Source organism: Malurus melanocephalus, unplaced genomic scaffold, assembly GCF_030028575.1.
Source record: "Malurus melanocephalus ecotype Western Australia unplaced genomic scaffold, MMel_1.1 scaffold_542, whole genome shotgun sequence".
NCBI lineage: Eukaryota > Metazoa > Chordata > Aves > Passeriformes > Maluridae > Malurus > Malurus melanocephalus.
This window is the reverse complement of record NW_026623774.1, coordinates 358,743-384,696: the sequence shown is the minus strand read 5'-3', so window position 1 is coordinate 384,696 and position 25,954 is coordinate 358,743. Positions and strand designations below refer to the sequence as shown.

General features: G+C 46.9%; 2 protein-coding genes across 10 annotated transcripts; both read right to left on the bottom strand.

Moving 5' to 3' along the window:
• Window positions 1-2,168: 2,168 nt before the first annotated feature.
• ISY1 (ISY1 splicing factor homolog) lies at window positions 2,169-13,407 on the bottom strand. Of its 5 annotated transcripts, XM_057381958.1 has the most exons (12): window positions 13,360-13,407; window positions 13,253-13,281; window positions 12,408-12,430; window positions 11,711-11,762; window positions 10,008-10,073; window positions 9,494-9,536; window positions 9,209-9,321; window positions 8,899-9,016; window positions 8,095-8,217; window positions 6,001-6,104; window positions 4,885-4,971; window positions 2,169-3,722 (listed from the first exon to the last, which is right to left on the bottom strand). In XM_057381958.1, exons 2-12 carry the CDS (start codon window positions 13,253-13,255, stop codon window positions 3,615-3,617), a joined length of 840 nt encoding a protein of 279 aa, XP_057237941.1. In that variant the 5' UTR covers window positions 13,256-13,281; window positions 13,360-13,407; the 3' UTR covers window positions 2,169-3,614. The 5 variants fall into 5 exon arrangements, with proteins under 5 accessions (XP_057237941.1, XP_057237940.1, XP_057237939.1 ...); XM_057381957.1 differs by lacking the exon at window positions 13,253-13,281 and having other exon boundaries at window positions 2,170-3,722; window positions 13,323-13,402; XM_057381956.1 differs by lacking the exons at window positions 13,253-13,281; window positions 13,360-13,407 and adding an exon at window positions 13,175-13,211 and having other exon boundaries at window positions 2,170-3,722.
• Window positions 13,408-15,713: 2,306 nt separating this feature from the next.
• On the bottom strand, window positions 15,714-24,957 carry CNBP (CCHC-type zinc finger nucleic acid binding protein). Of its 5 annotated transcripts, none has more exons than XM_057381948.1 (5): window positions 24,829-24,957; window positions 18,421-18,540; window positions 18,059-18,153; window positions 17,684-17,886; window positions 15,714-16,782 (listed from the first exon to the last, which is right to left on the bottom strand). In XM_057381948.1, the coding sequence occupies exons 2-5, from the start codon at window positions 18,521-18,523 to the stop codon at window positions 16,665-16,667; spliced, it is 519 nt and encodes a 172-aa protein (XP_057237931.1). In that variant the 5' UTR covers window positions 18,524-18,540; window positions 24,829-24,957; the 3' UTR covers window positions 15,714-16,664. The 5 variants fall into 5 exon arrangements, with proteins under 5 accessions (XP_057237931.1, XP_057237934.1, XP_057237933.1 ...); XM_057381951.1 differs by having other exon boundaries at window positions 18,059-18,150; window positions 24,829-24,956; XM_057381950.1 differs by having other exon boundaries at window positions 17,684-17,882; window positions 18,058-18,153; window positions 24,829-24,955.
• Between the last annotated feature and the right edge of the window lie 997 nt (window positions 24,958-25,954).

Here is a 25,954-nt window from a genome sequence, read left to right as displayed (position 1 = left end):
CCGGCCCGGCCAGCTCCGCGCCGCCGCTCCCCCGCGGGGCAGTGTGGGTCCGCCCCTCCGGCGCACCGGGGGTGGTACCACGGCCGCAGCAGTGCGAAGAGCARTACAACATTCCGACCAAGGAAATAATTATTTTTTAATTTAATAACAAACCAGAAGAAACATTCTGTCTGGTTCTGCCTGGCCAGCGGATGGAGGGACTGGAGCATCTCTCTTACGAGGAAAGGCTGAGGGAGCTGGGCACATCACTGGGAGGGGTGTCAAAAGAACGGACCAGGCTCTGTCCACTTGGACAAGAGGAACAAGCAGGAACTGATGCCCAGAAAGTTCCACCTGAACATRAGGAAGAACTTCTTTACTGTGCAGTGACTGAGCACTGGAACAGATTGTCCAGAGAGGGTGTGGAGTCTCCTCACTGGAGATATTCCAGAACTGTCCGGACACAATCCTGTACCCTGTGCTCTGGGATGGCCCTGCTGGAGCAGGGAGATTGGACCAGATCCCCTACGGTGGTCCCTTCCCGCCTGACTCAGTCTGTGATTCATTTTTTGGGAAAAAGTCTCTCATGCCCAAACACCAAATCCCTCAGCTCTGCACTGCAAAGGCATTCCCCAGCAACTAGACTTGAAAGTGAGACAAGCAGCACAAAATGTCATTAGTTAATGGATACTCTGCAAAGCTRTGTCTATGTCTATGTTTATCTTGCTCATCCGCTAATGCAGATTAGGTAAATCCACTTAKTTCCTAGTGCTGCCAACAAATATTCCTCGCCCCTCCTCTGACTGCAGGGAGAAACTGATCCTTCAGCGACTGCACTGCTCTCACCAGGACACGGAACAAGGAAAGTGGCCTTTGATCTSCACCACTGACGTGGCTGGCATTAAATGAACACACAAATGCATTTCTAAGAGACTAAAGCATGCCCAGATCGATGCAACAGACAGAACAATTAGAGAGTTTATGCCCTCGGTGCTCAAGCTAGGATAATGCACAGGACAGAACTCTGCAGCAGACAGAATGAGCTACATGTAAGAATACATGAAGTACTTGTTTGATAATCTGGATGTGTTTAGGGTTGAGGCATCACAGAGATGATGAGCCATTATCCTGACACCACACACACATCCAAGCACAGTTGCACACTCAGAGTCCCGGCAGAGCCTGCCTGCCCACTGCTCCATTCTCCAGGGCAAACAGGATCAGTTTCCTGGCTGTGGCCACAGCAGCTCCCCCACCCTGACCCCGCCAGCAATTCCACAGTCTGGTAGGACACAGGCATTTTGCTACAGGCCACTCTGGCGAGTAATTACTCTGCAATTTGTTAGCTCAGAGGCAGCCAAGAGCACTCAGCTCAGAAACGCCTTGCACTCAGAGCTAGAGAGGACCTGGCACAGCAGGGCTTGGCAGCAGCCAGTCTGCCTTGCACAGTTACACACTGCATTTCTGTGCATTTATTACATTTCTGTGATGGCTGGCAGAGATCAGCACTGCCTTAAAAGYTTCCCTTTTACATTACAATTTGGGTCATGCTTGGGACTGGTAGCAACTCCACTGAATATGAATGCAATTACAGTGCTGTTGGTTTTCTCTCATTCTTTCCATTTAGTCTTCTTTTGTATTTCTGTTACCATCACTTTGCCCCTGATTTGCCTTTACCTTTCTGTTTTCCATCTTTTAGATTCATATAGTGACAGAAGGGATCTACCATTGGTATTACCAAGTTCTCAGATGGTTATCAGGCTGAAAATAATAGACTCCCACCCCCTCCAAATTCTAGTTTGGTTTCTAGTTTCTCCACCACAGTTTAGCAAACGTACAAGATTCTGTCCTTCTCTTAAACAGTGCTCCCTTGGACAAAAAACTGATGTACAAATGAATAAAGTTCAGTGTAGCAAAAGCATGCCCAAAACAGAGCTCCAGCTCTACTCTGGCACCCAWCTGGCTGCCCCAGTTTTTTTGGTGGTGTCGTGTCCCCCTGCCCCAGTCASACCCCTGAAGTGATAAAGCCTCAGAGAACCACCTGCCAATTTATTCAGCTCCAGGGGCTCAGGGCTCAGTACTAGCCCCCAAAGGCTGATTTCCACAGGCAAGGGACACAAGTCTGACCCAGCCCCTCGAACAGGGATGGAACCCCCTCTTCCATTCTGGGTGGCCAGGGACTTTGGGGAAGGGACTCTGGCAGTGTTGTCTTTTACAGAAACACAAGAGAACATGTGGATAAAAGCACATCACTTCTTGACACTCAGGAAAAAAAGGCACTTAAGAGGTAGCAACAAAACCAATCTGGAAATGCTCACAACCCCAGAGCACACAAATGTGGTAATCTGAGTCATAAACACATCATTTGCTGCTTTCTTACAAAGCAGAGAAAGCTGCACTGCTGACAGCAAGAGAGAAGAATGTGTTTGTGATGTTAGTTGCTTGCTACCAATAATTGAGCTTTTGATTTATTCTGGGGTTTATTTTTAAAGTTTTAATTTGGCAGCTATGCTTTCCACTTTTTCAATTTTATTATTTTTTTTTTTTTTGTTTGATCATTTGCATCAAGTAACACAAAGCCTGTTTCTGTAATTTAGAGCTTTGATTGTTCTGGAGTGGATTATTCACAATAGGTAATAATAGATAAATACTGAGAGCATCCAGAAAAGCTGAACAGTGTCAGACTCAGACTTGGCTGTTAGGTATTCTGTTCCTTAGACAGAAACACTCCATGGCTGSAGATGTCCAATTTCAAATGCCATTCACTCAGACCTGTACAACAATGTTAGTCACCCATAAGACTCTGAACAGGCTCTACTTTGCCTCTTGTCCCAGGGTACATGAGCCAAGATCAGTGGGAATGCAGAGCTTCAAATCCCTACAGGGATGGCTGTTTGTGATCCCGTTCTTTGGCTACCACTAGGGAATCATCACAATCCYTTGAGCTAGAATAAAACAAGACATCGGGCTGTAAATAAGTTTTACTAAAAATATTTGAACAAAGTATCACAAAGTTTTTACAGTAGCTGCTGAAATATCCAGCATTTAAGCAACTCATCCAAGCATGGTTACAAACCACAAAAAGGGTAACAGGTTTTAGACATGGCATGTGTTTTAGAAAGAACCAAATCTCCTCCAAAGTCACTCATAAGATCTGCCTTGAAGGTACCTCTAGACAGGTTCCAGGTCATTCTGGTAAACTAAACAGGTGTAATARCCTAAGTTACTTCTCAACGCAACAAAACCCAGCATGAGAAGATGTGCACACTCAGAATCAGAACAGAGCAGACAGCATGGCAGGAACACCGTGAGTTTCCCTTTGTGACTTAGGAGATCACTGGGTGTGGTTTTATCTGTAAGAGGCCCCACTGCACAGACCCTTTCCCAAACTGAAAGCACTGAAGACAGTTGTTGGATGCAGAGACAAGTTCACYGAGGTTTGACCTTTTCCAGCACTGCAGTACAACTCATCTCAGTGGAGAAAGCAGAATGATGGCTCTCCTGCACACCACACTAATTCCATCAGTTTACTCAGCATCCAAAGGGACTTTCAGAGTTAAAACCCACTGCTACCAGAACTTAGGAATGTTGCTTTCAGAGGGACAACACACAAACCAGCCCATACTGGTACAGTGTTACAATCCTAAAAGGGTCTTTGCTTCCTCACTCTGTGCCAGGAGGGTTTCACTGGCATACTTCTGGAGCAGCTCCATCTTCTTTCTCCGTACAAGAGCTTCCTCAATCTGCAGAGATAAAAACAGGATGCACTCAGCTTAATTGAGATGCTGAATCCTCATATGCTCCAGTATAGAAACACACAGCAAGAAGAAAAACACAGGAAAGGGCCTGTGAAAGTTGGAGCTGTGAACTGGTATAGAAGTAGTAGAACTAAGATGAGTCAGGACTATTTTTAATACTCAGCTGAAGCTCTTAGAAGTCAAAAGAACCAAAAAAAACATGCCTCTTTTCTGATCCATGCTCCCACCCTTGTTGCTCAGGGTGTTAGCTGCCATTTCATTTTGATCTCAGTACAGTCACTTGGATTTTGTTCCAAACAATTATCTCAGAAACAGTTTCAGGAAATGCAGAACATGTGGGCTATGCCACAGAACCCACATCTCTGAAATCACAGTTAGTGTGTGCCCTTCACATCAGCCATGGCCAGGAACCTCCATTCTGCATTTTGCCAGAAGTGCCAACATGATTCTTATGAAGCGYATACTTTGAAGTGTATACTACTAATAACAACCTGCAAGACCTGTTATAACTCAGTAATGATTTTATACTAGTCCAAATTGCACACAGCATCTCTCACAATGAGTGTTCTGAACATAAGTCTTTATTAATTTAGCCTCTAGAAGGCATAATCCTGTAGCCATCATGTATGGAATGATTTGCCACTAAGAAATAAAATCAGCTACAGAACTCCAGAACCTTTTTGCCTGAATTATTTTKCAAACAACCTGTTACTGTTCAAGTAATACATACCCTAAAGCAATTTCAAAAGAGCAGTCAGTTTAAGGTCATGCCACCAAAATAATTTTACAAAACTAATGAGAGCAAACTCTGCAATTCAAAAATCATCCCATTAAAYTAAAAAAACAAGTCAGACCATGAGCAAAAAGGCACAGTCCAGATGAAGCAGGCAATCCTAGTTATTGATCACAGCACCACCACACTTCATAATTTATGGAACACTTAGGAAGGTTTTGGAAATTCTCAGGTGAAAAGGATTATAGCACTGGTACCACAACTCTGACCAGTTCCACARCATCTGCAAGAGGATTAAACAGCTGCACAGTCAAGTGACAGAAATAACAAATTCAGGGCATTTTTACTGATATATATTAAGATCCGTCTTGCAAAAGCCAGAGCACATCTCTGCAGCTAAGTGTTATGTCTTACCTCCTGCTGGGTTGGCACTGGAACATGTGCAATAAATTTCTGTTGGCCATCTTCACCTTCTCTCTCCTTGCCACCTTCTTCATCAGACTAAAAAGTGAAAAAAACACATCAAGTTTATTTTGTACAGAAGTCATAAAACCCCTCCTTCTTCACTTGCTCTGCCAGAAGGAACCAGAGCACAGTCAACACCGCGAACATAGGAATGGATGAAGAGGAGTGAGCACCAAATGCACACAAGGACCACATGCAGACCCTGCTCCTTGACATTTTCAGCATTACTGCTTCCATTTCTCCTTTGGCCTTTGTTCTGCTGTGACATGGGCATGAATGCAAAGCTGTATTTCCTCCCCTTCCATAACTGTGGCTCCCACAGCAAAGCTATGAACAGGAGAGGAGCCAGCTAACAAAGAAGACAGCAAGTGCTTTAAAAACATAGGTACCATTTCCCTGTACAGCTCTGTACTGCTTTGGTCCCACCCCTGAGAGCTGGGCACATAAATCATGGGATAATACAAATAAAGCAGGGTACTGGAGGAGCCACCAGATCTACCTTATGGATTTCTCTTTTTTATTCTTGTGCTTAATCCACTTAGATACAGACTAAGAAAGGAGAACTTGTTTCCAGTAGCCCTTCTCCAGATCTCACTGGGAGCAGAGAGAAGAAACAAGAGCCAGGTCACAGCAGTGAGAGCAGCACCAGCAAAGCCTAGCTATATCACAATTCAAGTGTAAACAAGGCCCTAGAGCCCTTGGGGTTTTACACATTGGCAGTGTGGCATTATCCTGTACCCACAGCTGCTCGTGCTGTCACTGAGGCAGGTTGTACTCAGGAGCCACCACCTGGCAAACACAGAGCCAGTTAAACCACAGCAAGCTCTAGAAGGGGTTTTTCACTCAAGTGAAAGGTCTGCCCTCACTATCAGCCTTCAGCACTCCCTAAACTTGGGCCAAGCACTCCCCTGCTACCGATTCTCACTGAAAAGGGACAACTGTGTAGTGGGTCAGGTGGAGAGAGGGGCAGGACGGCAGTAGACAGGTCCTTGGCAGAATAACACCACGTCCAAGAAGGGAGCACAGAAGCATGTGGAATGTGACATCACCTGAGCCATCCCCTACCTCTTCCTCGTGGACAGCATAGATGTTTTCTTCCTCCTCCTCCTCACCTCTTGCCAGTCGTGCTTCTCTCTCCATTTTCCATTTTTCCACTGCTTCTGCTATAACTGGGTAGCAAAGGAAAATGGTAAGTGTGGCTGAGAGCCAGTTAGAGCAGCATGGGCTTATTTCCAAAGGACTTCAACTTTTTTTTTTTGCCTAAATCCTCCACACCAGCAGCACACCCTGTAGAACCTCTACGTAGCATGTAATATATGTATCAGTGTAGTCTGAGCAAAACCCCTGCTACCATTAGCAAGTGTGTACTTGCTAATGCCTTAATTTGGATACATTTTGGACTCTTAWATGTCACAGATAAATACCAACCTACTTTCTGACCTGAGAAGCAGGGTCACATGAGCAGGCTAAGTGGCTCTCACAGCTCTGTAGCCTGTCAGTAGCTACAGGGATGCTGATCCCCATGTGGTTAATTAAACATTATCATGCTCGTTACACTGACCACCCAYAGAAGGCTCTTTTTCTGTCTCAGGGTATTTATCTTATTTTGTAGCACAATCCAAATTCTGAGCCTTGCAGCAACCTGGCAGATTCCACCTAGCAGCATCTCTATTACAGAAGAGTGACAGTAAGAGCACTAAAACAAGTTTTAAGAAGCTTAATTAGTGACATGGCCAGYGGTAAGATCCTCCAGAGGTGCCAGATTAATGCATGTTGGCAGTAGGAAATGCCAACAGCAACAGGAGCCAGCAGGCATCCCCAAAGCTCTCACAGATCACACACTGAAATGCTCTGAGAGGGCAAGACCCAACCAGTGGCACATGATTTGTGTGTGTGGCTCCCTAACAGAAAAGGAACCACAAATAAAGAATCTTTTTCAAAACTTTGTTTCACAAAAGCTTTACTTAACAAGGCAAAAAACCATAAAATCCCGGACAACCACTGACCCTGAGAGAAGCCCAGCTCTTGAGCACAAATTGGACATTAACAGCACACCTACTGGCTCTGTCAGTRTCTCCAGCCCTGTCCAGATGGCACAATCACCACAGATGACGATTTTCTGAACCRACCTCCTGAATGCAGCCCAGGTAGCCCTGCAGCCAGCAGGATGTGCAGGATGGACCCTGAGTGGGACTCTCACCACACAACTTCCCTTCCTGCACTATCAGCTGACTGCAGCCAGCTCCATTCCCAGGGTTCAGGGCTCCAGGCTCTGCTGCAGGATACTGATAAGTGAAGCACTTCCTTCAGCCCCCTTCTTCCCTGCCCTACCATCTAACCAGCAAGGCAGGACCTTGAACACACAATTCTGTGAATGCCTCACACGTGGAGAAAGGATAAGGCTGTGAGGATCAGCCAGTGCTCAGCAAAAGCACCAAGAGAACTATGCAGGAAACAGCCAACCTCTTAAAGGTTGTCTATGCCCTATACTGAGAGCTACACAAATCCCAGAAAATGTCATACAATGCTGAGTTTTGAAGAGAGTTTCAGGAATACAGATGCATAATCCTGGTACGTTTACCAGAGAAGTCAGTAAAAAACTATGTGAGCAGACAAATGGCTAAGTGTTATTTATTGAAGAAGAGGTTTCAAAGGAAAAAATATTCACAAATGTGTTAAAATTCCAAGACAGATGACATGAATGAACGAACACAACCCACCTAGACTTCAGGTTTTCCAGCATGTCCCTCTAATCTCCCAGAAAAGTAGCCAGCTATGTTTATGGATAAATAAATAATGAGGTGAGACAGGAAACAGATGGTAGGGTCAGTTCTCACAAGGGAGGGAGAGAACTGCTTGGGTTTCACAGATCTTGCTGCAATTTACGTTTCTACATCCTTAAGCAGGAAAAAAAGTGGGGAGGAAAGAGGAGTTTTTGCTTCAATAGTGAACAACTTGCTGACAATAGTAATTAATTAACAGTAGTAAAGATGAAAGTCAACTCTAAAATACCTCCCCCTGAAATACCTTTTGTGATTTGGATACCCTTGTGACAAAGTCTGACAGCTAAGCACAAGACAAGGCCCACAGGGGGAGAWAAAAGTACCTGAATTTCAGAGACCACCTGGGCTGATCCACCAGGGCTGGAATCTCACATACCTTTCTTCTCATGTTCCTGTTCCAGGGGCTCCAGAATCCCATCATCCTCATCCCTGTAGCCATAGTACTCAGCATCGATGTCCTTCATCAGCTCAGCCCGAGTCTTCCGTGGGGGTGGCAGGGCTGGAAGAACACCACTGTCACCCACTCGGTCACCTCAAGCTGAGTGTCCCCAGCTCCTCCCAAACCTCAYAGCACCCACAGCTACCTCACTCCAGCCAATACCCAGCATGATGGAACTGCTGCCAGCACTGGGAGCACTGGTGTCACACCCTGGCCTGCACAAACCAGTTCCAGTACATGACCCAATGCTTCCCCCACATCCTGGAGTACTTCTCATGATTTGTCTTTGCCTCACGTTCAGGCCCAAGCAATTCCCACTCATTCTGTGATGAAGTACTACCCCCTTACATCTATTTTTTCCTGTTATGAAAGCTGTTTCAAAAACAGTGTTCAACACAGCTTTCCCCTTCATTCTTTTTCTAGTCCTGAACTCCAAGTACCATTTACAACTTCTCAATAAAGTATGCCTGCTATGCTGACAARTTTCTGTAGGACATCATCCTTACCATTTGTAAGTAGAAATCAGTTTACTCTTTTCTAGATTTCCTTAACTGCAAATAGCCAAAGGTGTTCTTTGGCCAAAGAAATTGCWTTTAATTAATTACCTGTGCTCAGTGTTTCATTGAGCTGACCTAAGACATTCAGAAATGCTGTTACCAGCACTCGCCACAAACTACAACATTTTACTCAGGATGYTCTACTGCACAGACTCATGTCTGGGAAGAGGTGCTCTTTACTTACGTTCCTTTTCAAAGAGCTCTCTAACTCCTGGCAAATCCTTTGCAGCCCCAAAGTATTTGTAGCCTCTGTTTCCYGGAACTTCTTTCCCTTCATGATCTAACATCTTTGGGCCAATCCGCTGGAAAACAAACAAAGTTCATAGTTTAAAACTCCCTTCTAACACAACCAAACATTTTTAGGGGCTGAACAGATTCCCTCTAATAAACACTGACCAAACCATCCATGMATAACTAAACGTTGCACACTTTTCTCAGCAGTCACTTCACTTGTAAGCAGAACAACCAGGCAGTACAACACATTCTTCACTTACAGCATAATCAGGACCTCCCAGTTCCTTTATTCTGTATTCCCAGTGTCCTTTCTCCCTCAGAAGTTTGTTTATCTCATCGTTCAGGTCCCGAATTCTGAATTCACCCAATCCAGCTGTTACAGAGGAAAMGGACAATAAATTAGGCAGCTCACTGGAAGCACCAGAGGAATTTCCAAATTGATGCAATGGAATCAGTATAGCTCAGATTAAATTTTTCTGTGATTTTTACTCTAACTGCTTATGACTGGAAATTAAAAAAATAAAATATAGKTACAAAAATCTTACCATTTTGAATCTGTGCCACTTTCTTGGAAATCTCCCCAATGATCTAGTCAAATAAGAACACAGAAWTTAATGTCCAAGTCAATGGAGGGYACAGAGAAGGCAGAGCCACATTGCTTAAGAAGTGCATGACAACAGGACAAGTAGCAACAAAACACAAGCTGAAACTGGAGAAATTCAGTTTAAATTTCACTAATTCAAGAGGATTAAATTCAAGGGCACGGGAAAGAAATCATTAAGGAGGTAATCAAACACTGGAACAGCAGCCCCAAAAAGCTGTGGAAACTAAACCCCTGAAGATATTTAAAACTCAGCAGGACATGGCCCTGGGACAACCTGACATCATAGGACCTGCYCTGAACACTGAGATGTACAATCTTCCAATCTAAAATATTCTGTGATTTAATAGTCAGAATTCTGATAAGTGTGAGAAAACCTCTTGCGAGAAGGCTGTCTAAATAGGAAGTGCTAAAGTTCTACTTTCTATAGAATTATAAAAATCCATAGTTGACATTACCTGTCTCCTCCATTTCTCAGCTTTGGGCAGCTCATTACACTCTGATGCAAGGAAAGGTCTTCGCTCCTGTTTTACACCACAAACAAAAACCACACACCATCAAATTCAGCTGAGCATCAACACACAGCATTTCACACAGGCTTCATTGCTCAATTAATCCCAAATTATGCTATCAAGCTCCACAGCCTTCAGCTCCCATAGATTTTTACAAAGTGGAAAACAACAACGATTTACAGCCCTGACAAATTATACTGTCAGATTATAAAAACCTATTTAAACACACTTTGTCCAAATAAAAATCTGTCACCTGTTTTTTGAAAACACCCTACAATCCCCTCCAATAAATACAATCTTCCATTCAGGACAGTTTCACCACTTTCAGCACACACCACCTGGTTAAGGTGACACCCTTCTCAACTAAATAATGTCATTTTTTCCAAGATGACTTTGTTTTGTACTCTCCTGACTACAGTTAATACAAAGCATCTTCTTCCCAACCTTCTTCACATTCCATTGACTTGCTTACACAAATGAACACTTCATCTTGCTTCTAGGGCTATATGTGCAGTTATTTTAGTTTTTTCCCCACAGCTTTGTGTTTTATTAAAAATACCTTATATTAAAAGATATTAAAACCCCTTCCTCTGCCTAATATACTGGACACTCTATTCCATGTTCACCTCTATCTGTTGTTCATGGAATCATTTCCACCACAGTTTCTCCAAAGTTATTTTTTTACTTCCCTGTTTCGTATTACTCAGGGATAAACTATCCAGAAAGTTTACTGAGAACACTCTGATGCCCACCTAAACACTTTTTTCAATTTGACTTATGATCCAGTGAAGAACATTCAGTTATAATCAGAGATAATTGGGGATCAGTCTCTAAGAGTTTGTGTGGGTTTAAGGGTGCTGTTGCTTGTATTGTAGTGGTGGGGATTTTTAATTTATAAATTAAAGTCCATTTTTTTTGTCAATCTTACAGCAATCAAAAGCCCAATCTTTGTGCCAGTGCAGACCATGATGAACAGCAGTGCAGCTGTCGTGCACTGGGTGAACAACATTCCAACCTTGTGTCTCATGGGAGTCTCCAGTCCACAGAGCTCCCAAAGGCTTCTGCTCAGTGGTTACTGTTTYATCAGATCACCAATGAATGAGATTATGAGAAGGATTTATTTACTTCTAGTAAGAAATCCAAACAAACCTTGTGATTTCTGTCTGTAAATGTGTTTGTGCCTCAGTTTACATAAGCAGTTGCAGGAGGTAACTTCAGTCTCAAAAATAATGTTCCTTTTCTGTCCAGTATGCTGCCTCTATTTAGAGCATAACTGCAGGGTTTTTTTGGGCATTTTTTCCCAAACTATTATATATAAAAACAGATTTTCAATTTGCATTTTCTTCTTGGCAGCCAAGCTAACATATCTCTGAAACATACATATATCAATACATACAAATAAGTATGTGTGTATATATATATATATATATATATATATATATATAGTTTTTAAGTAATTTATTTAAGAAACTGTTTACCATTTCTGGTTGTGTGATGTGAAATACAGTCAGTTGAAATACTTTCCTTCTAACTGGAGTCAGGTTTCTGCAGGATACCTGGGCCTGGCCTATGACCCAACATAGCTTTGAACTAGGCCTGCCTTCCTCCCTGACTTGAGCTACCAAATCTTCAGGGCTTTTACATCTTACCTTGACTTTTCCTTCCTCAAGCTGGGCTTGCCGAAATCTTGCCAAGGCCGTCCTAAAGAAAAGAATGCAGATTTACTTTTACAACTGCACATTCCAACAGGAACAAGTTTTGCTCTGGATGTTTATCATGGACTTAATTACAGTCTAGAAAACAAAGGCTTGAACACGTTCTTTGAGCACCTTGAACTCTTCCAGCTAATGCCTTCTCAACATCAGAAATCCTCAGTGGTTCACTTCTCAAATAAAGCAATGTTGACAGGTTCCTATCTGGCCCAGCACCTCTATTCCCAAAACAGGAACTGCCTAAAACCCCAAGGGTCCTTTACAGCATATTGCAGTGCACTTATCCCCCAGCCCTTGCTGCAGGGTCTCTCCTGCACAGAACCACCTAGCACAGCTACAGGAGCTCCACAGGAGGTGGAGGTGCAGGTGCTCTCCTATTCCCACYGCCCCTGGACAAGCACATGCATAACTAAGTAGCCAAAAGCATCATTAAACTGCTGATGCTTTAAAAGAGGCTGAACAGCGAGTCCCACTGGGCCAGCCAGTCACAGCCAGCAGGCACAGATACGTGAGACCAGGTGCAGGCAATGCCCCGAACCGGCACGGTTGTCTGGAACCAGGTATAGCCACAGCCTCAGACAGGTGACCCATGACTCAAACGGTGCCCGCCCTGCAGTGCCCCCGCCGCACTCACATGGCCTTCTCCGCGTTGCGAGCCTGCAAGACACAAACAGAGCGGCCCCAGTCAGCCCCGGCCCCGCCTGAAGGGACCCACCGTGCTCCCCGCCCTCAGCGGTCCTAGCCCGGGACCGGTCCCCTCCGAGCCCCTCGCCAGGCAATGGCGCCACGGAACAAGCGCCCAGCAAGCTCCGGCCCCAGCCCCGCGCTCACCATGGCCCTGCTCTGCCCCTCAGTCCCTCAGTCCCGCACTCACCATGGTCCCGTTCTGCCCCTCAGCCCCGCACTCACCATGGTCCCGTTCTGCCCCTCAGTCCTCCCTCAGCCCCGCACTCACCATGGTCCCGTTCTGCCCCTCAGTCCCGCACTCACCATGGTCCCGTTCTGCCCCTCAGTCCCGCACTCACCATGGTCCCGTTCCGCCCCTCAGTCCCGCACTCAACATGGTCCCGTTCTGCCCCTCACTCCCTCAGTCCCGCACTCACCATGGTCCCGTTCTGCCCCTCAGTCCCGCACTCACCATGGTCCCGTTCTGCCCCTCAGCCCCGCACTCACCGTGGTCCCGTTCCGCCCCTCAGTCCCGCACTCACCATGGTCCCGTTCCGCCCCTCAGTCCCGCATTCACCATGGTCCCGTTCTGCCCTTCAGTCCCCCTCAGCCCCGCACTCACCATGGTCCCGTTCTGCCCCTCAGTCCCGCACTCACCATGGTCCCGTTCCGCCCCTCAGTCCCGCACTCACCATGGTCCCGTTCTGCCCCTCAGTCCCTCAGCCCCGCACTCACCATGGTCCCGTTCCGCCCCGCAGTCCCTCAGCCCCGCACTCACCATGGTCCCGTTCTGCCCCTCAGCCCCGCACTCACCATGGTCCCGTTCCGCCCCTCAGCCCCGCACTCACCATGGTCCCGTTCCGCCCCTCAGTCCCGCACTCACCATGGTCCCGTTCCGCCCCGCAGTCCCTCAGCCCCGCCGAACGCGCCGCGCACGAAGCAATTCCGAGACCCGGAACTGAACTCGCCCCGCTCCCCCGTGCGCCTGCGCACCCCGCCCCCCGCGCATGCGCAGAACTCGGTGCGTGACCCCGCGCCGACGCTGCGCGCTCCCGGGCGGTGTCGGGGCCGCGCCGGGGCCTCTGGGACCGAGTGGGGAAATATGGAAATAGTTTGGGTGCGAAGGGACCTTGACTATCCAGTGCCACCCCTGCCATGGCAGGGACACCTCCCACTGTCTTCAGCCTGCCCCCAGCCCCAATGTCCAGCCTGGTCTTGGACACTGCCAGGGATCCATGGACAGCCACAGCTTCTCTGGGCACCCTGTGCCAGGGCCTCCCCACCCTCACAAGCCAAGAAGCTCCTTCTAATACGTAATTAAATTTGCCCTCATTCAATCTGTACCCATTTCCCCTTGTCCTGTTACTCCGAGCAGTCCCTCTCCAGCTCCATGTGGTCTCTTCAGGCTCTGGAAGGTGCTGTGGGGTCTCTCGGCAGCCTTCTCCAGGCTGTGCAGCCCCAGCCCTCCCAGCCTGGCTCCACCTGCTCCAGCCCTGCTGACATCCTCATGTCCCTTTGGATGTGCTCCAACAGTCCTGTGTCGTGTTGGGGACACCAGAAGTGCACACTGTGTTCCGTTGGGCTCTAACAAGGGCAGAGTACAGGGGGAGAATTTCCTCCCTCACCCTGCTGGTCMCASTCSTGACGATGSAGCCCAGGGTTCCATTCACGTTCTGGGCTGTRAGCACACAGGGCTGGCTCCTGTTGTTTTACAAGTTACACCAGTCCTCATCAGCTGCTCCAAAACCCAAACTGGGATGACTTGCTTTCAGACAATTCATTCAGGTGCTCCCAGCAGTTCTCGGAAAATGAAATCTTCCTATCCAGAAACTGTACCCCTTCAAAGAGTTTCTGTAAAATTTCTGTTTCTATAAAGTAACACATTTGTCTCTGCCTTCTTGATCCATAAAAATCCACCATGTCTATAAAAAGCACTACCCTGAACTTTGCTATAACGAGTGAGGCAATACCACAATGAATGAGATACCTCAGTGTTAGTGAAAAGATCAACGTGGAACAAATGAAGAATTAGGTTTGATTTTTTTCATGTTCCCACAATTCAGGAAATTATCACTTGCTTGTCCAGCTCCTGTTCACTCRGGACCAACTGACCCCAGAAAGGCAACACCAATATTCTGACAGAAAGATAAACAGGAAGAGGCATTTCTGTCAGAATAATTATTCTCCTTTTGTAACTTGCAGCCTGGTTTGTGCTTCTCTGCTTTTAAATCTTGTTTTCTTTGCATAAAAATATTGTTAGAAGAAAACGTATTTTTTTCCAGTGCCAGTTAAGTCCTAAAGACTTCCAGCTTTTTGTAATCACAGAGGTTCGAGCTTTACAACTGTTTAAGRTAATTGTGTGCAGACTCAATTTATCCCAACCAACCAGGCTGGAACACCACGTGTTGGGTATCCACACCACCCCAGGACAACCCACACCCTTCACTCTTGCTTTCAAAATTAGCAGGAATGTAAACCTGACAGTAACTGGGTAATTGTAACACAGATGAAGAAGAGACAGTGCCAGTTCAGTTGTCTGCAGCATGGCAACTGTCTGGTTTTTCTCCCTCTAGGAACAGAGATCACAGCCCATCTTTTGCTGCTACAGCACACACAGCTTTGGGGATTTGAGAAGGGAAACCCTGTAGACTGACAATTCAACCACCAGTTGAGCACAGCACACTATCCCAGCTCCTCACTGCAGATTYCAAAGGATCTGCTAGAGGTTAAGGACAGCCAGCAGCTCCAAGGCACTCCGGGCAAAGCTCAATCTTTACACCAAATGYTGAGACAGCCCTTCTCCAATCCTGCCTTTCAGTGAAGCACTGGCTTGCCAGGAGCTCCTGCAGACTTTATTCCCTGAGTGGAGATGCAGATCCAGTTTGTCAGCTCCTTTTTCAGCTGTGTAACTTCCCAACCATTCACTGACCCYCAGTGAACCAACACAGCACAACCACCCATGGACAGAGCAAGTGCAGATGCTTCAAGTTCTCRGTGCAGTGATCTTGGTGAAAGCTCAAGTACTGCTGGACAGAACTGAGCTACTCAAGAGTTCCAAACTCCTTGCACCTCCACCAATTTCTGTGCCTCCCTCCTTTGATGGTTTTCCACCAAATGCTTAAACTGCACCAGCACAGATGCAATCAGYCCCCCATCCAGACCCCACATCCCACTCCCATGAACATCTGCACACAGGACTGCACACAACACATTTACAGCTGGATGCYACAGGATGGGAACTCAACATCAGACAGCACAAAAGAAAAGGCCAAGCTGAACCTCCAACATACCCCTTTTTAATATGTTATTTTGCACTGTGTACAGGAAAACCAAAAATAAACAAAAGGAACTTTAGCCAAACTCCCCTTCCTCCTCCAGCTTTATTGATAGTTTAAAATTACATTTTCTATGTTCTAGGACTTCAATTGCTCTTACCATCTTACTTTAAAAACCGATTACAAGCAAATGAAACTCAGTTGTCTAAGTGATATAGTATACAAAAATAACATCTTGATTTCTGTGAAAATGCATTTATTTGCAACTCCTGAATAGCTCCAAATTGTATATGCTATGAGCACTGACGTCTGGGTTTCAGATTGACTTTGAGATATTTATTCAAAAGCTTCCCATTGCGTTCTGTATCTCCAACATTAACATTCACTGACTGAATTACTGTTACTTTTAGATTTATTTCAGATTTCTCTCTCTCTCTCTCATGGCCATTAACAGGCATGTGCATCTTGTTTGTTTACTCCCACTCAGCTATATGCTCTAGGTAGGGCCTGATGCAGATATCACTTGGTGTTAACAGCTACTGAGGTCAGACAATCCAAGGCCATTGTAATAAAATAAAAGTTATGAGGAAGTTTAGACACTTCCAGAATTTCTTTCCTCCTGCATAGGATCACTTCCCTGTAACCCAGAGAGGGTTTTTGCTGGTCTGACTCAACTCTTCCCACTCATCAATCCCTATTCACCAGTGGCACGGAAAGGGGGTTCTTTAACAAAGCATTATACATAACACCTCTACCAAACTAAACATAAACATTTTTGTAGTTAAATGCAGAAAGTTGATTTTTCCACCCCTTTCCTCCTTTTACACGGCAAGTAAAGCTCACTGGCCTGGGAGTAGCCTCTATCTGCCAACCTTTGGCCAGTGAAGAGGATTCAGAGAAAAATAATACAACCATCAATCAGAAAAAGGAGGGGCGACAAAGGAAAATAATTAGGCTGTAGCTTCAATTGTGCATTCCCGTGCAAGGTGCCCTGACTCGCCGCAGCGGTAGCAGTTGACTTCGCTGGTCTTGCTGCAGTTGATGGCTACATGGCCAGTTTCACCACACCTGCAAAAGCAAAGGAGGTATCAGAACAGCCCCACTACTCACAGGAGCAATCCTACTCTGCTAAATATGTTGTCTACTTMAGTTTCATGCAACACTACCTCTCCCTTTGAGGCTTCTGCATCCCAGAATTCTCTGACACGAGGAAAGCTTGTCTTCAGCAGAGCCATGAACTGCTCCCAAATGATCAACTTACATTAATCACTGTATCTGCCAAAATCACTGTACATCAGCATTGGGTTTTTTTCCCAACTGTACTGTTTTTTGCCTGCTCCCAATGCTTCTGCCTGCAGTTYAGCCTTGTTTTGAGAATAATTAGTTTTAACTCAAATACATCATGTTCTCTCTCCTTCCTCTACAGAAGGGAATGTTGGTGGGGGTGAAGAATACTGCACTCAGGAACGTGCTGTTTCTGGTATATGCCTGCATTCAAAAATCAGACAACACACGGAAGATGGCATATGAAACCAATTTAACACCCACTTCTATTCACTGTTCCCATAACCRAGGCATCCTAAGTGTGTTCCTGCTGGGGCTGGCTGTGCCAGTCAGCTGGGCTGTACAGCTGGGGTTTGYCAGCTCTGGCAGAAGATACAGGGTACCCAATTCTTTGTGCTGTAGTCAAGTACGTCCTGYTACCTTCTGCAAAAGAACACGGCCCTTTCCCCTGTACAGCTCAAGTGATTTAACATCTGCATCGGGTGGCTATCTAGAAATATGTCATGGAATCTGTTCTCCACTTTGCTAATAGATATTTAAGCCTCTGTTTTGAACAACAGTAGGTAACTGTTCAACAAAACCAGTACCTGGTCACAGTTCGAGYGGTATTTCCTAACCAAAATCAGACACAGAATGCATCTAGCAGATGAGGTGCATCTTGCAGCTGCCTCCTGACAGTCCTTACCTATAGCATTTCACTTTGGTGCAGTCTTTTTGAATGTGCCCGAACTCTCCACAAGAATAGCACTTCTGCTCATCTGCATGGTCGCAGTCGCGGGCCAGGTGGCCAGGCTTGCCACAGTTGTAGCAGCACTGCTCTCTCTCCCTCTTGGGCTCCTTGCAGTCCTTCGCAATGTGGCCACCTCTACCGCAGTTATAGCAGGCTTCCACAATAAGAAAAACATACCAAACAAGACTATAAAACCTTGGTAGCATGAGGGGCAGCATGCTGTCAATAGGGGACATGCACAGCTTGTTCCCAGCAAATCCCTGTACCCTTCTCTTCAGTCAGAGCTCTGCTCGTGGCACTGAAGAGCTGGAATATTTAGTGATACTTACCATCCTCCTGAAGATCACAGTCCTTGGCAAGATGGCCAGACTCACCACAGCGGTAACAGATATCCGGCAGAGATGAAGACATGAACTGGAAGCCTGCTTGAAATGGGTAAAAGGGRAAAAAAAAGGCCTAAGTACTAAGTTTAGAATAATTTTAAGAATCAATCACAAACTGAACTGACAAGTTAGCTTCATTCTCAGAGCCCCTGGTCAAACTCTTAGGCAGAGGTAAATTTTCCTGGCTCTTATTAGCAATCTGAGTCCCCACTTCACTCTGGTCTACCAGAGCCAGTTTTACACACCACACACAGCAGCCAGCTGGAGATGTGCTGTCCAAACAAACAGAAAAGCAGAGCCACCACTCACCTCTGCCACGGCTCCTCATCCCACGGCCACGGCCCATCCCAGTGGGGCACTCCCGGGCCCAGTGGCCAGTACGGCCACACTTGAAGCACTCGTTGCTGCTCATCGCTGCAGATCACCTGTCTGAACAACAGAGACATTTTTAGAGCACATTCTCCTCCCCCAGCCAAAGGCTACATTGAAATGAAAGATTTAGAGGTTTTCCCAGCCTTCCAGTGAAGGCAACACAAACCAAACAGGACTTCCAGCTAAGTCAATAAATAGTTCCTTGTACAGTATCTGATCATAACCATTGAAATAACTGCAAAAGATAAAAGTTGGCCTCCATTTTGCTTGGAGTAAGGCAGCTTTGAACACACAAATAGTGTGCTATGTAACTTTTCCTCCAATTATTTTGCAGCCAACCTTTACTTCAAGAACTTACAAAATGTTCAAGGAGAGTGAAAAAGTTCAGCTATTGTAGTACCAGCCTTAATGTTCTCTCTTTCAGTAAAGCACCTTCTTCCTAATCCCCAAGAGTTAAAAACCTTAATCTCTATTTAAGTTATTTCCTCCTGGTTAGTTGTTACATTTTCTCTTGAAGCACCTGCCTAGCATAGCAGCTACTACCTCTACTGACTAATCAGGCTTCACTCTGAAAGCTAAGCTAAGAACAGGCAGTATTAAACCTAAAGCATTCAAAAGCACATTAGCTTAACATTTGAATATTTTATGTCTTTTATGAACTTAACCCTGAAAATCAAAACAACTTGTCATTWACCTACAGCTCAGGATGCATATTCCACTCCCAAGTTTACATGAAAGCAAGTGTTGTAAGACGTTAAGACAACAGCCACTTGCCAACTACATASAAGGCTAACTGGGAAAGCATCCTTAGAATGCTCTGGAAGCATCAGACAGGCAGGTCTGTCTGACAGCACAATCCCTGCTTTGCCCATATTGGGAATGGAGGTYAGCACAGYACAAGCAGAGCCAGCCAGCACAGCYCATTCCGGATGGGGCAGGTTCAACACTGTACTCCCARTGCCACACCTTCCCTGAGCTGYGGGACACTCACACAACAYTTCCAGAGCCAGAAAGAACAGGGAAGTTACATACTTAAACTGGAGATTTTTAAAGCGTGCTTGAAGACAAGTTTAAAGTACAGTGGTCTAAAAATATACATGTCAAGTTTTGTTTTGATGAAGTCTCCTGAAGTTTAAATACCTCACTTCACAWACTCTCTCGTAATTCATCATCCTCAACCCAAAAGCAGAATCATTATCTGGCAGGTTTGGCAGTTTACCTGATTCCCCTTCAAAGTAATCCCCTGGAGCCCTACAGTTTATTCACRTTACAGAATGCTTCCCCTCCTCCCAAACCTTTCAGCATCCCAGATTACAGGAATATCCCAGGAAAGCCTTGAGGAAAACCACTACAGGAGCAGTAGAACAACACATGACCTCAGGAAGGAACCAGAATTAGCATCCTGACATTTAGCTCTTAAATATAGTGTGTATATAAACACAAATTGTTATTTAGCCATTCCTAAAGTACCCCAATGTTTAATAAATTTAGTGTGGCTTTTTATCCTCTCCTGCCTCAAAACAGTTCCTCTCTCTGATGGTCCTCTGCACAACAGTGATTATTTCAACCACAGTAGATGGCTGAGAATTTAAAATACATGAGATGACATACTGAAGTATGTATCTCTAATCCTGTATCTAACTTCCAGGTGAACCAGATGATGGTATTTACTCTCAAAATGAAGTTCTGGAGTGAAAGGCTGCAAGAAGATCTGAAACACATCTAAACAAAGTTAAAACAAACAGTTGTTGGAGCACTTCAAGAGATTMACTTGATTTCACACATAACTAAGTCCTCTCACTTCATCTCAGTGCTCAAGATTTCCAGCCGTCTTCTGAGGACACCCAGGGCTGGGCACTGCCTGCCCTGCTGGCAGCAGCTGGCACTCACTGTGCCATTGTTTATGCCTGTTTTCATAGCAACCGTGTTGACACGGCAAAACAGGAAAAACACAGGCAAAGCCAACTGCAGGAGGTGGRCTCAGGCACAATAGTTAATGCTGCWTTTAATTTGCAAGAGGGACAAGATGGGGTCTCTGAATTATATATATATTCTTCACTTCACTACAACTCTTTTAAACAGTCCTCACATTAAAGCATTATTGAATGGCAACATGAGATCTGTTAAAAAAGAGCAAAACAGTATGGCACCAGCTGCAACAAAACTGCAGCACATCTGAACACAAACTTCATTCGCAGCCATGAACCTGAGACTCCAGAACGACGTGACAGGACTGAATCCTTCTGGCAGTGACCCACATGAAGCACCCACAGAACCAGTCAGGCTAACACATGGTACAAGACAAATGTCTGACAGGTGAGCCAAACCTGCTTTAGATATGCAGTGGGGGAGTTTTTGTACCAGGATTAATGGCAGCCTACAGCTAGTCTGTCCTTCTGCCAGTCTGTGTCAGGACCTGCAAGATGGACAAAAGCTCACTTACTTCTCACTGCCCTAAAGAAGTTTTAAATCTGATTCAGTTTTGTTTCCTTTTTAACTGCCCCTTCAAAACGAAAACTTCCATTTTCTCTTTCTGTTATACACCATATTGGGAAAGATTACACAAACTGAACTAGAAATCTAAAGTCAAATACACTGTGTAAGGATCCTTCAAGACTGAAATTCATTTAAAAACCTCTATCTKCAGAGGCCCCTTTTCCCCCTAAGCTCAAGGGCAAGAGAAGATTACAGCTGCCATACAAGTGTGATTACAAAGCATGCTCTCCATCCTCAGATACCTTAAACATAATCYAAACAGTTTGTCTGAAGTTTCTCTTCATCAGTATTTCCATGTTAAATTTCTACATCCTTCCTGTAAAGGAGCTGCAACCACAAACACGTTCACCAGAAAGAGGTGGCTGCAGCTGATGCTGGTTTTACTTGCCTGCAGTCTAAGATGCCTTACATRGGACAGAACTGCCCAGCAGTGTGAACTCTGAGGATTCAGTTTTCAGAGAAAGCCAACAGCCACCTTCAAGTAGCAACACCCAGAAAAGGCTGGTTCAGAAGACAAGTCCTTAAATGGAGAGTCTCCAAGCACTCTGGACACCATTAAAGTTTTCAGTTACTTCCAAGACAAAAAAAGAGTACAGTAAAAACCACCCAAGTTCAAACACTTCTCTATTAGTCAATACTCCTCCATTTTGTCATCACAGGCAAGTTTCCAGCAGCTCCTTTTATCTATCAAGGCCACCTTAAGTAATCCTTCTGCAAGAAAGCTACCTAAGTCTTCTTGGAAAGTTTTCAGTCACAGCTATCACTGTTTTCCGCAGCTCAGATGTGTTACAMAAAGCAGCCTGTCCTGTCTGTCCATGTGTCATCATCCCCTCCCTCCCTCCTTAAATACCAGGACTAGATTTTTACCTCACTGGAGTAGGAAAAGTAGTAATGGAAAACAAATCACAACTACAGCCTCATCTAACATTTCTGAGACAGGTCGAATTCTGCAAGACATGGCAAGGCACTGCCTCATGGATTAGCTCCCRAAACATGTCCAAAAACACAAGTCTAGTTGTGCTTTCTCACCTCAAACCTTACCTTTCTGGAAAAGGGAGAAAGCAGTTATTAACCTAAAAACTCCTTCTACAGAGCTCTGTAAGTTTAGTTGGAACCCAAAACATTAGTCAGAATGAATCTGAGACCTTGTTCTGTGTGATGGCCCTACTGTTAAATAGCAGAGACTGATGAAAAAGAACTGTCCCTGTGCCATCACAGCAGTTTCCTAGGTCAGATCTGAAGCTTTTGAGTGCAGCTTGAGCACCAAACTTCAAATTGATAGTKTCCTTGTGATTCTCCTAGTTGGAGGAGACACCTCTGACACAAGAAGTTTCTTGTCTCATACTCTGAAGAAGACTGTCTTTCTGTGGCTTTACAGTTAATACATATTTAAGACTCTCAGAACAGGAGACCTGCTATTAATCTCCAGCCTTCATGCACAAGATTCAGCAATGTTCAAGTCTGTTGCAGTAGCCATCTAGACCTGATGATGTAAAAAACTGCCACAATACTCTACTGTAATGCTCCTTATTTTATATTAGTTTTTATCCTAGATGCCCTCCAAAGAAGGAAATTGTTTTAACAAATTAAAATACAACTTACTTGGGTTCCTCATAGTTTTAAAAAGAAAGCTGAACTTCACCCCTGAGATTACTCAGGAGTCTCCTAGATACCAGCAATTCCTTAGGATTCAACACCTCAACAGAACAGGGGCAACTCCCTTCACTCTACTTACCAGTGCTTCTCTTGACCTACAAACAGCACTTGCAGTCGGTATCAGCAGGACTTCACTCCTTCAATCAAATGGCAGAGCAGATAAAAGCTACTGCTGGAGCCAGGACACATAAAGCCCTTTAGCAAGGCAGCTCTATCAGAGGCACACATTGGGAAATCAGCAGGTCCTTCCCAGGCTGTTGTGACCAACCCACAGCACCACACCTGAATTGGACAAGCCAGCCCAGAGCTGAGTGTGGCRAAACCCGAACGTGACAGGAAGCACAACTGTGCTGTCCTCTAAAGGACTGAAGAGGCAGAAAGGCCTGCTAATCTGAAGTCTAGCATTTAGTTTCAAAAGAGAAGTCAAATTAACATTCATTTAACATAAAATACCATCTGTGAAGAGTTTTTATTTCCCAAGSAACATGCTGCAAGAATTCTTGAACACCGGACACGTGACCGTCACCAAAGYTACTCAGTATTTAGCAGGTAATTTCCAAGGAAGTGTGTAACCTGAAAACCGGCTATAGCAGTTAGTGACGCTCCTGTCTCCCACTTCTGTTCTCACTAGAAGAAGATACAAATTAAGTATTCTGACCAGCAGGGAGCAATACCCATATTCTAAAATAAACTAGTTTGAAAATTCAAGAAAACCTGCAGAAGTAAAACTACACTCCATTTGGGACCCTTTAATGCATTTCACAGCCAAGCTGACCCAGGACTGCTGAACATTAACTAAGACTCAAGAGGGGCCAGAAACCGGGACAAAAGGACATCATGACTTCAATTAGACAAATAACTCTTGAATACCTCTATTGAACCAAACAAAAAAAGAGAACAAAAGTTCACCAAGAAGTGACTCTGTAGCACCATACTAGTTAATATGGAGAAGGATAAACTCTATCTACCAAATATGCACATTTTATCATCTTCCTCTTTAACTTTTTATGTYTATCTGTATGAAACTTCAAACTGAAACAATATGAGCAACATGTGAGGATTTAAACATAAAATTCAGCCCAGACATTAACAAAGTCAGTTTAAACGGAAAGTTAAACCTGTAACTCCCAGGATTGTTGCACAGCCCTAATGAACTTATTTAACCTCTTCACTTTGAGGACAAATGCAGGATTGCTTCTCTAGGCAAGTCTGCACTGAAAAAGGAAACACAGACTAGGCAACCCTAATGTTGCGTGGCAATGGGATCACATTAACCGTACAAAGGAAAACAGAACTCACTATTAGGTTTAATAAACCGTTGTGACAATGCTGGCTCTTAAATGAGTAACAGCGGTTACTTGAGAACTACGCCCGACAGGAACTCAAATAAAAGGCCGCCCCACGGCCCGCGATCTACAGATGGCACAAGCTGTTTTTCCTATCCATTTATAGGTCACATTTGGATTTAGAGCAGGCCACCATCCGTGCCTGTGGTCGGAGCAAACGGTTGCAACACCTCGACCCTCTCGTCTCCGGCAGCGCCTCACACGTGGGGAACCACGTGGTGCGCGGGCCGCGGCCCCGCCGACTGGAGTTTAGCGGGGACTCGAAATAAAATTAAAGAAAGAAAAAGAACAATTTAGTGAACATAAAATTTAATTCCAGTCGGTTCTCCGCAGTCCCAAACTCACAGGACGTTCTCTTCCCCGCACTCGCTGGCTCACAGGCGGGCAGGCCGGCCCGGGCCCCCGCCCCATGCCCAGGCGGCCACGTGCAGCGTTGTCCCGGACCCGCCGCCCCCCTTCCCCCCGGTCGAAAGGCCGAGTATGAGGCCCCCTCGGGCCGCGCCCGGGCGGAGCGGAGCGGCACCCCCTTCGCCTAACGCCCCGGCCTCCCTCCCCCGAGCGGCGCAGGCTCCCTGGGCACTCCCGGAACCCAGACCTGACTCACCCACCGCCGCCCGCCGCCCTCTCCAGGCCCGCGGCCTTCACGGCCCTAGCGGCCCTCACGGCCCCCCCGGCGCTCCACAGGGCCGGGAATGGCGCCCGCGCCCGCCCGGCTGCACTTTCCCGCGCGCTAGGCCGGAGTGCGCCAGCGCCATCACCGTCCCGCGCCGKGTCCTCCCTGCCACCCCGGAGCACCGTAGGATCCCTGGCCTCTCCMCCCGGTTCCCTCAGGGTCCCCCGGCGGTACCTGCGGTCCGGTTCTCCCGCGGCCGCGGCTCGCACACGACTCAGCCCCACTCGCCCGCTCAGCCCCGCCGGTCCCGCTGCCTGCGCCACACGCGGTGTGCACACGGCCCGACGGTTCACCCCGCCCCGCCGCTGTGCGCACGGCTCGCCGGAGCCCGCCTCGGCCAATGGGCGCCCAGGGCCGCTGCGGGCGGCCAATGGCAGCGGCGGAGGGGGACACCCAACCACTGCGGCCCGAGGGTGGGCGGGGCGCGCCTCCCGCGCGCTGGCCGGGGGCGGGCAGGGCGGTGATGGCGGCGGTCCGTTTGCCGTGTTCGCCCGTGACTCACCGCTCGCGRCTCACCGCCCGCTTCTCCCCGCGCCGCGCCTAACAGAGCTCTGGCGGAGCGGAGCCCCGRCAGCCGCGGCGCGGCCCTGCACACATCCGAGAGGCCGGCGGGAGCGTTGGGCCCTGTGCCTGCCCATCTAGTCGCTGCCCGGCCCGCTCCGCGCGGTGACTCCATGTTTTACCGAGGAGCCGCACTCGGCCCCGCTCCTCTGTCCCGCCCAGATTTCCGCCAGGCAGCCCAAAGTTTCCTGGGGAAAACCCCGCACCCCGCAACGAGACCTGCCCGGGACTCGCCGCCGTCCCGTTCCTGGCAGCCTCCACCAGCTGGGACTCTCAGCTTCCCCTCCACTCCCCGCGCTGCCCTGCCCGGACCCCGCCAGGCGCCGGTGGCGCGCTCGGCACAGCCCGCGGTGTGCGGTCGGGGCTGTGGCGGCCCTGCGGGTCTGGAAGGGGCTGAGGGGAGCGGGCAGGGGCCGCATCCCGCCCTCAGCCGGCCTCAGGCGCCGCCGCCATCTTGGCAGGGCGCGGGCGCCGCCGCGGCGCAGCAAATGGAGGACGCGGGGCCGGGAGGGCTCTCGGGGCTCCCTCAGCTCCCTCAGCTCCCTCAGCGCCGGGGACTCCGCTCAGCGACCGCTCGGGGCCTTCCCGCGCTGCAGCCCGAGGACTGGACGGGGGAAAAGTTTCTCGATTTGCCGTATAAATTTTGCTCTAAGCCGTTGTGCGATACGCAGACCTCAAGAAGTAATGATACTGCTAGAAGTAATGATACTCGGTTTAGCATTCTCAGAACGTTTACATA